Below are 14077 nucleotides of genomic sequence, written 5' to 3'. Positions count from 1 at the left end.
CCTCTACTTAACTAAGTTGTTCTTGAATAGGGTTAATAACACATTTTTTTTTTATTAAAAAACCGTTTTTTAATTAAAAAAAGTTAATTATTCTTTTTTTATATAGATACGAAATAGATATATCGTTACCTTAATTCACAAAGACCCCAACCAATACTTTTTTCGAAACTGTTTTTATCAGAGACCCAAAATAATTATCGTAAAGAAAAAATTTAAAAAGTGTGTTTTTTAAAGAGTTTTCGATACTACGAGTACTTTGCAAAATCACCAAATAAGGTATCGAATATTAAAGTACTCATTTTTATACCTCAGTATCGATGCTAACTCAATATCGAAAGTATCGTTCGAACCCTACTCTTGATAGAATCGGGTACATGTACTGCCGATTTAACGAAATTAAACGCAAATACCTCCGAGCTCGATTATTGGAATTTGATTTTCTAACATCTGGCAAATCTAAGCTTTTAAACCACCACCACCAAAGCCCTTTAATTTGACACCTCATTTTTGAAAATCGAACGAACGATACAGATTTGATGACATGAACAATCGTGGCGTTAAATATTTAACGCGTCAAATCTCTGAACTCAATTAAGAAGATCAATTTCAATAAAAGTCCCATATAATTATTAAGAGAAGACCTAACAAGCCATTTTTAAAAAAGCCCTCCCTCTTTATGTTACTCTTTTTATAATGTTTTTTGCTCCTCCTGTAAAATAAAAAATTTGTTGGTTAGGGCCTTTGTAAATTAAGGTAACGATATCGAAACTCGAAAAACCAAAGCTCCATTCTTTGTGAAAATTTTAAAAAATTCTTCAAAATTTTCACACAAATTTTACCTTTTACTAAAAATTAAAAACAAAGTTACAATAGTTCAATGGGATTTAGAAATCTGGGAAATCGGCCCAGCCTTTTCAGTAATTACCACTTTTCGCCATAAGTACGGTATTGATAACATGTATGTGGCTGTGCAAAATTTCAGAAAGTTAACGTGCGCGTTTCCAGAGATAAGTGATATGAGAAGCATGGGGGTGCCACGCCCCCTTTTCCATTACTTACCTCTTTTCGCCATAAATACGGTATTGATAACATATGTAGCTGTGTCGAATTTCAGGACGTTAGCGGTACCGGTTCTTCAGATAAGCTATATGAGAAGTTCAGTTTGTATGGAAGGTGCCACGCCCCCTTTTCCAATGCCTTTGCAATATATGCATCAGTGCTAAGTTTCAGTTCCCCAGCGTAATTTGTTTTAGAGATATATTGGTTTTTTACATTTTAGTCTGTATAAGAATTTTAGGAATACCCCGAGCTACATACCGAGTAAATTTTTGGTCAGAATATTTACTTTTAAGGTGCTGGCATATGTTCCAAATATTAACCAAATCGGTGCAGCCGTTTAGTGGTTTAGTGAAATACATTGTACAGAGAACTGTACGAAATTGTAAAGCGTGACGTCTCAGGCAGCAGCAACAAAAAGTTTTTAATTTTTTTTATGGAAAAACCACAAAGAAGTTCCAAAAAAGTGCGATTGGTTGTGCTTGAACACACTTAATTGAATGTCAATAAAATTTTAGATTAGGCTTCTGTTGATCCCTATTAATCTTTCTTTAACATCTATTATGTACAGATATCGGCCTGTTGCAATTTTGTTATTCTCAAATACTATCGCTTGATACCCATATGGCAACATTCAGGTTATCTTATAAATTTAACTGAGTTAAAGTTTTCAAATAAGTGGCAACCCGCTTCAAAAATATTTTCAAAAGTGAGCTTCCTAATCCTCTTTAGTTTTTTAGTTTAAAGTCCTTATTGTAATATTTCATTTATTTTACAAATTTAAATGAATACAATTTTTCAAGCAGTTGGCAAATCCCCTGAAAATATTTTCGGCATTACAATTTCCTATCCTTTTTAGTTTGATGCCAATATTTCAATATTTAATTTATGCTATCAATTAAATTAAATTAAAGTTTTTAAATAGGTAACCTTCCACAAAAATATTTCAGCTCTGAGCCTTTGTAAACCTCTTTCTTTTGGCATTGCAATATTTACTTTACCGTATCAACTGACCTAAACCGAAATTTTAAACACAGGTGGCAACTCTCTAATATTTTCATTCTATATTGGAAGCAAGATCTCTAGCGATACGTCGGTGAAAACTGCATTCAATTCCATTTATTAGTTTTCGAGTGATACGCATACAAATATACAGACAGACAGAGAGTTAAAAATTCCAAAAATTGTTAATTTGGCTTCTGTAACTCTAATAAAATCCCACCATATTAACTTCTCTTTAATATCTATATGGTACAGACATCCGCCTGTTACAATTTTATCATAAGTATAGATATAGATTTCATTTATTTTATCAATTTAATACAATAAAAATTTTCAAATAGGTGGCCACCCTTCCAAAAAATATTTTCTGCAGTAAAATTTTCTAAACGTCTTCAGTTTGACACCCATATTGCAGTATTCAATTTATCTTATAAATTAAATTAATTTAAAATTTTCAAACAGGTGGAAACTCTAAAAAAAATATTTTTGGCTATAAGGGCTTACCCTTTTTTTTTGACGCCCATATTGCAATATTCGCTATTTCTTATCAATTTAATTAAACTGCAATTTTCAAACAGGTGACAACTCTCCAATATATATATATTTTAAGTTAGACCTCTAGCAATACACCGGTGAAAACTAATTCAATTCCATGTATTCGTTTTCGAGTGATGCGCGAACAAACATATAGACAGACAGACAGACAGACAAAAATTCTAAAAATGGTTGATTTGGCTTCTGGTGCTCTAATAAAGACCCCCCACATTAATTTTTCTTTAATATCTATAATGTACAGACATGGACCTGTTACAATTTTATTATACATATGTATAGATTGGATAAAATTAATCATTAATGTTTAAAATTAATTAATCGTAATCATAGCCGACAATTAATGATTAAAAAAATTAATCATTAATCGTACAAATGATTTCGATTAATTAATTTTAATCATTAATTGCTATTAACATTTTAATCGTTAATCAGATTAACAGTTTGCCAAAACTTGTATTTATTGAGTGTTATTTCTTCACTTAAAAATAATGAGTATCTATAAAATTTAAAAGGATATACAGACTAGAGATGGGCACGGGACTAAATATTTAATCCCGACCCGCCCATCCCGAAATTCGATTTTTAAGTCCCGAACCCGCCCATACCGACATTTATCAGAATTGTACCGCGGGTCCCGTGGGTCCCGATATCTATCTCTAAAGCAGGCTACACACGGACAACAAATTGAAACGAGCGGTTGAGATTTCAACGTGTGTGGCGAGGTTTGCAAACCGATCGAAGGTTCACAAAAATGTTCATGTCTTTCATATTAATTTTAAATAATAAAAATAATAATGAAAGATCTGGCATCTTCCTATAATTTTTTTTCTTTTTCGTCTCAATAAAACATTAAAAGTGCATATTTCAAACATCGTTTTTAAGGAAAATTTTGTGAATTTGCGGGGGTTGCGGTTTTATCGGGAGTGTCGGGAGAGGATTTTGGTCCCGTCCCGCCCGCCATATTTTTACAGATCTTCCCGATACCGCCCATCCCGGCCAATTTTAAATCAGTACCGTGGGTCCCGCGGGTCCCGCTATCCCGCGCCCATCTCTAATACAGACACAACTAATTGAAATTTTGACTTAAACATTTTGCGACTTATTCCTTTTACTAAGATGTCGCTACCTCGCGCTGGTATAGCGTTTGAATTTTTCGAATAATCATTATTCTTAGGTGGAAAAATAAAACTCAATAATAGTTAATATCATTGATCTAAAAAATAAGGATCGAATAATAATAATTTCCTTTAAGCGAAAAAATATAACTCAAATATTAGCTATTATCTTTTATCTTTATTGTTGAAACCCGGCAGATAAAAACACAAATACGGGAGTATAGTTAAAACTGTTTTACGATGATTACATGTTGATTTTTTTTTTGGTTAAAATTAAAAAAATAATGATTATTTTCCGTCCCTGATGTTTTATGTTGTTTTGGTAAAATAATTCTTTGAATACATAGTTTTTAAAAATAGTATTCAAAATGGAGTAAAAGTGGCCCTAAAATTTTCCCCTTTTTTACTACATTTATATGCATTGCATCCCCTCAAAACTCATACGGCTGTGTAAAATGACGTTGAGCAATACCACCAGCTCCGTCAGAATTGGAAAAGACCTCTCCGAGCCGTTCGCCACAAAACCGGGTTTCAGACAGGGCGACTCCCTTTCATGTGACTTCTTTAATCTGATGTTGGAGAAGATAATAAGAACTGCAGAACTGAACCGCTCAGGAACAATTTACTACAAGAGCGTGCAATTGCTGGCTTAGGCCGATGACATCGACATCATCGGTAACAAAAACCGCGAAGTCTGTTCTGCCTTTTCCAAGTTGGCTAGGGAAGCAAAGCGCATGGGTCTGGTGGTAAACGAGGACAAGACGAAGTATCTCCTGTCATCAAACAAACAGTCAGCACATTCGCGCCTGGGCACCCACGTCACTGTTGACAGTTATAATTTCGAGAAAGTAGAGAATTTCGTTTACTTGGGAACCAGCATTAACACCGATAATAATGTCAGCATTGAAATCCAACGTAGAATCACTCTTGCCAACAAGTGCTACTTTGGACTGAGTAGGCAATTCAGGAGTAAAGTCCTCTCTCGACGTACGAAAACCACGCTCTATAAGTCACTCATCATGCCCGTGCTGGTATATGGCGCAGAAGCATGGACAATGACAACATCCGATGAGGCGGCTCTTGGGGTTTTTGAGAGAAAGATTTTGCGGAAGATTTACGGTCCTTTACGCGTTGGCGACGGCGAGTACCGCAGACGATGGAACGATGAGCTGTATGAGCTTTACAACGATATGGACATAGTGCAGCGAATTAAAATACAGTGGCTCCGCTGGCTCGGTCATGTCGTTCGAATGGACACCGACGCTCCAGCTCTGAAAGTATTCAACTCGGAACCCGCTGGTGGTAGCAGAGGAAGAGGGAGGCCCCCACTGCGATGGAAAGATCAGGTGGAGAAGGACTTGGCTTCACTTGGCGTTTCCAATTGGCGTCAGTTGGCACAGAGGAGAAACGACTGGCGTGCTTTGCTGAACTCGGCCAAAATCGCTTAGGCGGTTACAGCGCCAAAAAAGAAGAAGAAGAAGAATATGCATTGCCGAAATGGGGTTGCCAAAAAAGTGAGGTTATGTAACTGACATCACCTTGTTTCTTCCACCACGGTAAGTAGATGTACTAATAGTACCTTTTCTTTTTCGAAAAGGTCACTATTTTTCCATATGAACTAGGGATGTTTCGAATGTCATATTTTTCACATTCGCGAATGCGAATGGGAATGCGAATTTTCGGAATGCGAATGTGCGAATGCAATTCAAAACTTAAACTCACACACACATTTTCATTTTCAATCTCAAACAATAACAATTGTGAACGATTTGAGTTTTTTATTTTAAATTTTATATGATTTTAAAATGCTGGCTAACGTCAGAAAAATTGAGAGAATGAATTTACCTTGTAATGTTCTTATCACGAATATTAATAATGTCTCCCCCAGGGATCACATGAACCTACTGTAAAAATTTCATTAAGATCGGTTTGGTGGGTTGGTTGGTTGCAGTGCTTCCTAGTCGCTGCCCAGGACACAATTAGCGCATTATTGCGCCATTTTGATGCACTTCTCGCGGGGGATAAACATTTTGTCTATGCACTTCCTATGTTGCTAGATCGAACCATTTCGACTCTCGAATGAATCTGCCGATTTCGCTAATGGTAGCTCCTGATAGGTCGGTTAGTTCTGCTACTAGATGTTTCCCTAACGTCTTGTGTCTAATGTTCGAAAGGCCTGGACATTCACACAGGAAATGCTGGACACTTTCTTCGCTATCTTCTAGTTGACAGCTGCGGCAAATCATATTATGGGGTAGACCTATTTTTGCCGCATGTTTGCCTATGGGCCAGTGGCCCGTGGTGGTTGCTATAATTCTAAATACCGCTGGCCTTGATCTGCTAAGCAGGTCCAAGGTTTTCGCCCTGTTATAGTCAGGCCATAGTTTTCTCGCTATCTTACAAGTCTGTATATCTGACCACCTGCGTCTAGCCAGTTCAAGGAAATGCGTAGTAATCTCTCTTTGGACTACTCCAAGGGGGCAACCCAGTGCCACCGCCTGGGATTCATCCAAACCGGCTCCTGCCTTCGCCAACTCATCCGCCTTCTCATTGCCTTCTATGTTCCTATGTCCGGGAACCCAGACAAAAGAGACGGTATTTGACTGAGCCACTGAGCGCAATATTACTTTGCCTTTCCCAACTAGCTTAGATTTGGTAACCGGTGACGCTATTGCCAATAGCGCCGCCTGGCTGTCAGAGTATATTGTTGCTTTACTCCTGTGTCCAACTCTATTGCCTAGGATTTTGCAAGGCTTCTAGGATCCCTAGGACTTCCGCTTGGAAGATGCTCGTATTATTTCCCAACCGTAGAGACAGAGCCACGCCGAGTTCCTTGGTGTAGACACCTGCTCCCACACCGCAATCCATCTTGGATCCATCGGTGTATAGAGAGATCTTCTCTCGGTCGGCCACTCGGTCTCTTCTCCAGTCCCTTCTGGATGAGAATAGCACTTGCACGTTACAGCTGAAGTCCAAATTCCCTACCATATAATCTGTCGTCCTATTTAATTGCATTTGATTTGTGATCAACCCATGTCCGAAGTGTCTAGTCCTCCAAAGGCCTGACTCTCTGAGTCTGACCGCCGGTTTCATAGCCACTTCTTTCAGGTGGAGATCAATAGGAATTAAATTGAGGATGGCGTTTAAAGCTTCTGCCGGGCAGGATCTTAGTGCGCCTGTTACTCCTTCGCTTGCTGCCCTTTGTATGCTTCTTAGCTTTCTGACATTATATTGTCTGCTTAGGCCGGGCCACCAAACCAAGGCGCCGTATGTTAGAATTGGTCTTATGATCGCGGTATACATCCACATCACAAGTTTAGGATTTAGTCCCCAGTTTCTACTGAAGATTCTCTTGCAAGTGTAGTATGCTATGTAGGCCTTCTGTCTACGGAATTCGACATTGGTTTTCCAGTTAAGTTTGTTATCCAGCACGACTCCAAGATACTTTGCGCTGGGGGACAATGAGAGTGCCTTGCCGTCTAGCGATGGTAGCTTGAATTGTGGTAGTTTGTGTCTGTTTGTAAATAGGATAAGTTCTGTCTTGGCTGGGTTCACATTTAGGCCGCTTCTCGTAGCCCAGGCGTGTAGCCTTCCCAGGGTTCCTTAAAGGATTTCGCTAACGGTAGAGAGGAATGGACCTGTGGCTGCTATTACAACATCATCCACATACGCCACAACTTTGACTCCCCCTCTATTGAGTTCTAGCAATATACCGTCCAGGGCTCACCCATATCAGTGGTGAGAGCACTCCGCCCTGTGGAGTGGCCCTTTTCACATGGTGTATAATAGAGTTAGCCCCATTTGTTGCCTGAATGATTCTATTGACTAGCATCGATCGTATCCATCTACAAACACTGTCGTCAACACCAATATCTATCAAAGAGTCTATGATGGTGTCAACCTCAATGTTATTAAATGCGCCCTCGATGTCAAGAAATGCCGCCAGAGTATATTGTTTAAAGTGCAACGATTTTTCTATTAAGCTCACCACTTCATGTAAAGCAGATTCAGTGGATCTGCCTTTGATGTATGCATGCTGTGCTGTTGAGAGTGTCGCTTCACCTAACAGCGATCTTATATAAATGTCGAGAAGCCTTTCCATTGTTTTATGCACAAAGGAGGTAAGGCTTAGGGGTCTAAAATCTTTTGCTATTTCGTGGTTTTTCCTTCCTGGCTTGGGTATGAACACGACTTTTACCCTTCTCCAGCTTTTAGGAATGTAGCACAAGGTAATAGTAGCCTTAAAAATAGTCTCAAGTAACGGTGCTATCTCTTCCTTCACCCTCTGGAGAATTGCTGAGATTACGACATCTGGTCCAGGGGATTTGAAGGGAGAGAAGCTGTTGATAGCGTAAATAATCTTTTCTCTGCTCACGATCGAGTTCAACAGTATACTGCTAGTTGAACCAGGTTCAATTGACCCTGATGTGGGTGGATGTCGAATACATCCCGGGAAATGGAACTTGACTAACGTGTTTAGAGAATCACTAGCTGTATTCGTCCACACCCCGTTTTCTCCCTTAATGAGTGGATATTTGTGTGTTCTTTTGATAAGATTTTGCTGAGCCTGGCTGAGTCTTTAGAGTTCTCTATAGAAGAGCAGTACCATTGCCAGGATTTAGTTTTAGATTTTCTCAATTCCTTTTTGTAAGATCTTAGGGCGCTTTTATAAGGCGCCCAGTTTTTAGTTCTAAAGCAATCATTGTAGATTTTCCTTATTTGGTTTCTTTGGGCTCTAAGATCCCCATTCCACCAGGGTGGGGATTTCTTTCTTGCCGTACTAACTGGAGTTGATCTTTCAAAGGCTTGCTTCATAACCTCTTCTAGATTATTTACTCTATCATCAAGGTCCTCAACTGTAGTGACAGTTGTATTTAGTGGGAGCTTACTTAGTTTACGCTTAAGTGTGTTACTATATCTTTCCCAATTAGTCCTGTGGGGGTTTCTGTATTTCGAGGGGGTGTTGGAAATTCCGTGCAGATTAAAGAGGATCAGACGGTGATCAGACATTGAAGGCCTATCAGATACTCTCCACTATTTTACAGACACGCTGTCGTTCTCTGACAACAGGGTTAGATCCGGCACCTCCTTCCATCCAGGAAACCGGTTTGAACTCGGGAATATGAATGTGGGTGTATTACCTCTATTGCAGATGCTTAAGTTAGTATTTAATAAGAAGTGTAGTAAAGACTCACCTCGATCGTTCTCCGTAGAACTACCCCATACTGGATGCCTTGCATTCGCATCGCAGCCGACGACTATAATTTGTCTGGGGTTTTTGGCTATTATCTCCTTGATTTCGGTTGGCGGACTGTCCCTATCGTGGGCCATGTATGATGAGGCCAGGAGTATACTTGGCTGTCCGGTGGTCTCCACCTTAACCATTGTTGTATCTGATGTGCTGAAATTAGAGCAAAGGAATGCATTTATACCGTTCTTGATAAGAATACACGCCCGCGGTTTACCCACCTCGCTCTTATAGTAGAGTTTATAATTATTTATGTTTAGTCCCATGACTGTATCGTGCTTGACCCAGGGCTCTTGAATTAGGCAATGTCTATATCCTCCTCACTGAGAAGAACAACTAGATTATCTGTAGCACATTTGGGCTACTTTAAGTTTCCGGTTCAGGGTCATCTGTCAGCTTCACACCCATGAGAAGCTCACCAGCTCCATCAACCCCGGGATCTTCTTCTACCGGGCTAACCTCTACGAGGAATACCCGCACTCTAGCCTTACGGATACCGAAGCAGAGCCGACAGTCAGCCTTCTCTAAGGCGTCTAGGGATTCTGCGCAAATAGCTAGCAGAATGGGCTTATTTGTAGGCCTTCTTGGCTCTTCAACCTTTATAAGCACCCATTCCTCGATCGCCAGTATGTCTTTATTATGCAGCTTAAGACACCGCAGCAACTTTTCGCCTGGTTCATCCATCGGAAGCAGCCAAATGCGCGCACGGGGTCTCCTTGGAATGTCCTTAGCTGGGATCAGCTTGAGATTCAAGCCGACAAAACTGTCGCTGATCTTAGCGACGCATCCAGCAAGGAAATCCAGGGAGAACTGGCTCGCGCACTTGACTACCCGGTATCCCCGTAGGGATTCCGACGAGTCGAACTCTGGGTGAGGACCTTCGGGGTTGTCGAGTACGTAGTTCATTACGAGGCTCGACAGCCTCACATCAATTTCCACCCATTTCTACTGCACTGCCAGCGGTGTCTTGCTATTTTCATCTATTATCGCCGCCTGTAGGTGATCTCTGGCGACGTCACTAAAATAGCGATGCTTCGCGGGTGCTGCGGACTCCGCATCACCTCCTTGCTTAGCCTTCTTTGTAATGGCCCCTTGGCCGCCTTCATTATGAGAGCGGTTCCGTTTCTTTGCTTCTGTGGCCTCGAGTGTGGCTGCACGATCTGTCTGTAACTTTTCGTACTCTTCGACTATTTGCATGTATTTTGCCTTGTCTTCCTCGTCACGCTCATGTACCGTACCGGCCGCTGCATTTTTGTCAATTTTATTTAACATATACAGCCAGAGAAGGCACTTCTTACAACCGCCCTTGCCCGGGCATCAGAGGGGACCGTACGCGACCAGCCATTTTTTACTACCCACTGGCCATTCATCCATCGGCACGGTTGCCTACACACCTTGGCTTGGGTAGTGTTGGTACGGTAATCCTGCCATTTCCACCTTCAGCAATAAAACAACACTACAGCTTGGATTGTTAAGGAATTTGCCGAAGGCTTCAATACCAGGCTTCCCTCTTAGTTCATGGAGGCATGATACAATTCACACTGTGAATTATACCATGACACCATTTAAGCCCCCTCGCCACGGCAAGACGACCAACGCTGAGGAGGCTTGGTACTTTGGACGCCTATAAAAGCCACACACATATACATATATGTATATACATTACAACAGGTTTGTTCAAAAATTTATAACCACCAATCATATAGTGGTAGTAAAATTTGCAATGCATTACCACTAAGGTGCATAGTAGTAGTGAAAACAATTTGGCACTACCACTAACCATTTCACTACCACTATGCACTTAGTTGTAATGCATTTCAAATTTCACTACCACTAAGTTCTTAGTGGTAATGCATTCACGAATACTACAGGAATAGTGGTAATGAAATGCTCAGTGCATTGAAAATTTAGTGCAGTGTGCCCAACCCTGCTAAAAACATTCATATGCACGTATGTAAGTAAAAACGCTTGAAAGAGCGAACACAACTCAAAAGGCAACGTAAAATTAAACGATGGGTGTTATAAGAATTTAAACTTAATAGCATATGTATGCGAAGGCATCAATAATGCCGAAATTGTTGTAATGAGCCTGCATTGTTCCTTGCAACCACTGGACTGGTACCTCTACTGCCATTTCCATCATCGTTATGATATAAAAACCACAGTGGATCACACGCCTAAAGTGAGTTGTTGAAGGTACAGGGCGCTCTAATGCATAAAATCTTTAATGGAGTTAAAAGGCGGGCGCGCACATGCGTTAACATTACAAATTATTATGATGGTTGCCACTGAATCAAGTCACTTAGGCTTGTTGTTGCGTAGCCTTTACGAAGATACAAATTTGTGATAATAAATATTCATGTTTTGAAAAGCGTACGTACATCACGAACTGACTGCCTACTCACCCAAAATGAATCCAGTATTTTGGTGAGTTGGCCTGTTCGCTGAATTGCACAGACTGTTACATATTTTTAGTAGTACAGTCAAATTCGTAAGGCATAAACATTTTTTGCAATGTGATTCTTTTTGAATAATGTGGGGCTAGTCACAATGCGCATACATATGTGCACAGACTAGATACACATAGCAAAATCTTTCAAAATAAGTACATCAATAAACAAGTATGTAATTAAAAAAAATATATAATTTTTTAAGACAAGCTTTTATTAGTAATAATAATAATAGATTGGCGCTTACACTACACATATGTTAGTGTTTGGTTGAGCTTCTCCTCCGATTTGTGGCGTACGCATTGATGTTGTCACACAGAGGGGGGGGGGGGGGGGGAACCTACAGTTTTACGCCGACTCCGAACGGCGACTGTAGTTTTTGGAGAAGCTTCTTTTTATGGCAGAAATACACTCAGAGGTTTGCCATTACCTGCCGAGGGGCGACCGCTATTAGAAAACTTTTTTTGTTTTTTTTTTTTGTTGTTGGGTTGAGCTGGGCTTGAACCCATGCTATACGGATTGGGAGCGCGCACTGCAACCCTGCAAAAATCGCGACTACTCCATGCATGCATGTAAAGAGTACTCCCGAAGGTCCAAGGAGTACTCCAAAATTAACCACAATTCATATAAAAAATATGGTCCAATTAACATTGCGATGTCCTAGGGCAGGACCATGTACTCCATCTCTGCATTACATCAGAGTAGCACAAAACTACTCCCAACATACTCCAATGACATTATCGTTATATTTTTTCGTTTGTACACGCTTTTGTTCTTCACTTCGCAGATGCTTTTTTTGAAATTAATAAAAACCAGAAACAAAAATTAAAAATTACATGTTGCCTCTGACGACATTCGAACCCGAACATGCTGGGAGCTAAGACTAACAGCTAGCATCTCTACACGCTCAGCTACAGCCAGACATGCAAATGTACTTTCAAATGCTTAAGTTCAATCACATGTCGTTAAAACACGAGCAGTGATCGGGTAACAATAAGCTGGTGCAGAGACACGAGTTGGTCCGCTACAGCATGACAGAGGAGCACTTTTGTAAGTACTCCAATATACCACAAATAGACTACATGGTCCAACGATTTTTGCAGGGAAACCACTACACCTCAGCGGCCGCTTTTATTATTATTTATCATTTTCACGTTAGTAATATAAACTTTAAATATGAATCACATCGGACCATACGAATTTTCCAGATATATCGACTCTTGCGCTACCTATAGGGCAATATTTTTTGTGGAGTTAATATTTTTTATGTACCTAGCGGATTATCTCATACTAGAGTGTCAGTTACTGTTGAAATTCGACCGTTTTTGTAGTTTTTAAGCGCCTATAATTCAATAAATATCGATAACTTGATGAATTTCATTTACTTGACACATTTCGATAATGCCATAAATTTTTATAGGTCGATAACTATCTATATATATCTATATTTCCACAACTCAATAAACATTGATCAATTTGAATAATAACGATAACTCAATAACATGCATAACTTCATAAATTTCAATAACCATAAACTTCGATGATTCGATAAATTTCGGTAACTTGATAACTTTCGATAACTAAATTTTTTATGACTGAATTTACCTCGATTCCTGTCGAAAAATTTCAAGAGTCACGCCCCTCTTCCTCTGCCGACTAACCCAAAAACAGTGGGCAAATAACTAAACATTCCCCTAAAATGCTATATGTAGAATCTTAATTTTTAAATTAAACTTGTAGAAAGGAAAAGGCAGATATGGGTCCTTCCGGTGCGTCGCCTTCTACATGGGAGCACTATGAGAGGGTGCACCAAATAATTGGAGGGTTCAAGGCAAATGTCCACACGGATCTCACGCTTGAAAGCATTGATGGCACGTATGTTTTCGTTTATTTGGAATCACTTGAATAAACATACGAGTACATATCGTCTCGCGTATGCCAGAAACGTGCATGTGCAAAAATGAAAATTTTGGGAAATCAAATTGATGTAATTAACATTGTGAAATATGTGCTATCCATGCATACTGGTATTCTTGGCTTTTGTATAACGTAGAACATCCAAAGATTAATCCAGTCAACTCAATAACTCAACAATTGGTAAATTTGCACATTTATGCTTCTGGCCCATTCAATTTTGGTCTGATAGTGTGGAAGTTATAAGTGGCTAAAAATTACCGCTGATTTTTTAGAATTTTTTTGTTGCATTTGCTTCCATATAACGAATAAACACAATACGGCTGTTCAGGATGTTGTGGAAATGGTCTTGGATTTGCAATTGGAATTGCATTTGCAATTTTTTGCTTGCTGCCATGGCAACCGCGTGCATTTTATTGTTGTGAATTTACAAATGCAACGACTATGTAAATCCTAGAGCATATGCACAAAATTTTTATAGGGAAGAAATCCGCAACACCTTCAGCGGAAAAAATCTAAATCTAAAAAATCAGCGGTACTTTTTAGTTACTTAAAACTTGCACTTTATTGTTCTTAAATTTAATGGGCCACAAAACTCCGTACTCGAAAATTTCCTAAAAACGTGATTACAATTTTTATTGCCCGCAGCTTTATAGGGCACTCTCGTAAAATTTCCAAGTCATTAACCTTTTTAACACGTTTCTTTATCGTATCGTCACCTTAATTTACAAAGGCTT

At 39.6% G+C, this 14077-nt stretch overlaps 1 protein-coding gene across 1 annotated transcript; it reads right to left on the bottom strand.

The window, feature by feature from the left end:
• Positions 1 to 9342: 9342 nt before the first annotated feature.
• Positions 9343 to 9882, bottom strand: LOC118746540. Its single transcript, XM_036480385.1, has one exon. It carries the CDS (start codon positions 9880 to 9882, stop codon positions 9343 to 9345), a length of 540 nt encoding a protein of 179 aa, XP_036336278.1.
• Between the last annotated feature and the right edge of the window lie 4195 nt (positions 9883 to 14077).

Source organism: Rhagoletis pomonella, unplaced genomic scaffold (assembly GCF_013731165.1).
Source record: "Rhagoletis pomonella isolate Grant_MI unplaced genomic scaffold, Rhpom_1.0 Rhpom_scaffold_00010, whole genome shotgun sequence".
NCBI lineage: Eukaryota > Metazoa > Arthropoda > Insecta > Diptera > Tephritidae > Rhagoletis > Rhagoletis pomonella.
This window is presented reverse-complemented; position numbering and strand designations above follow the sequence as displayed.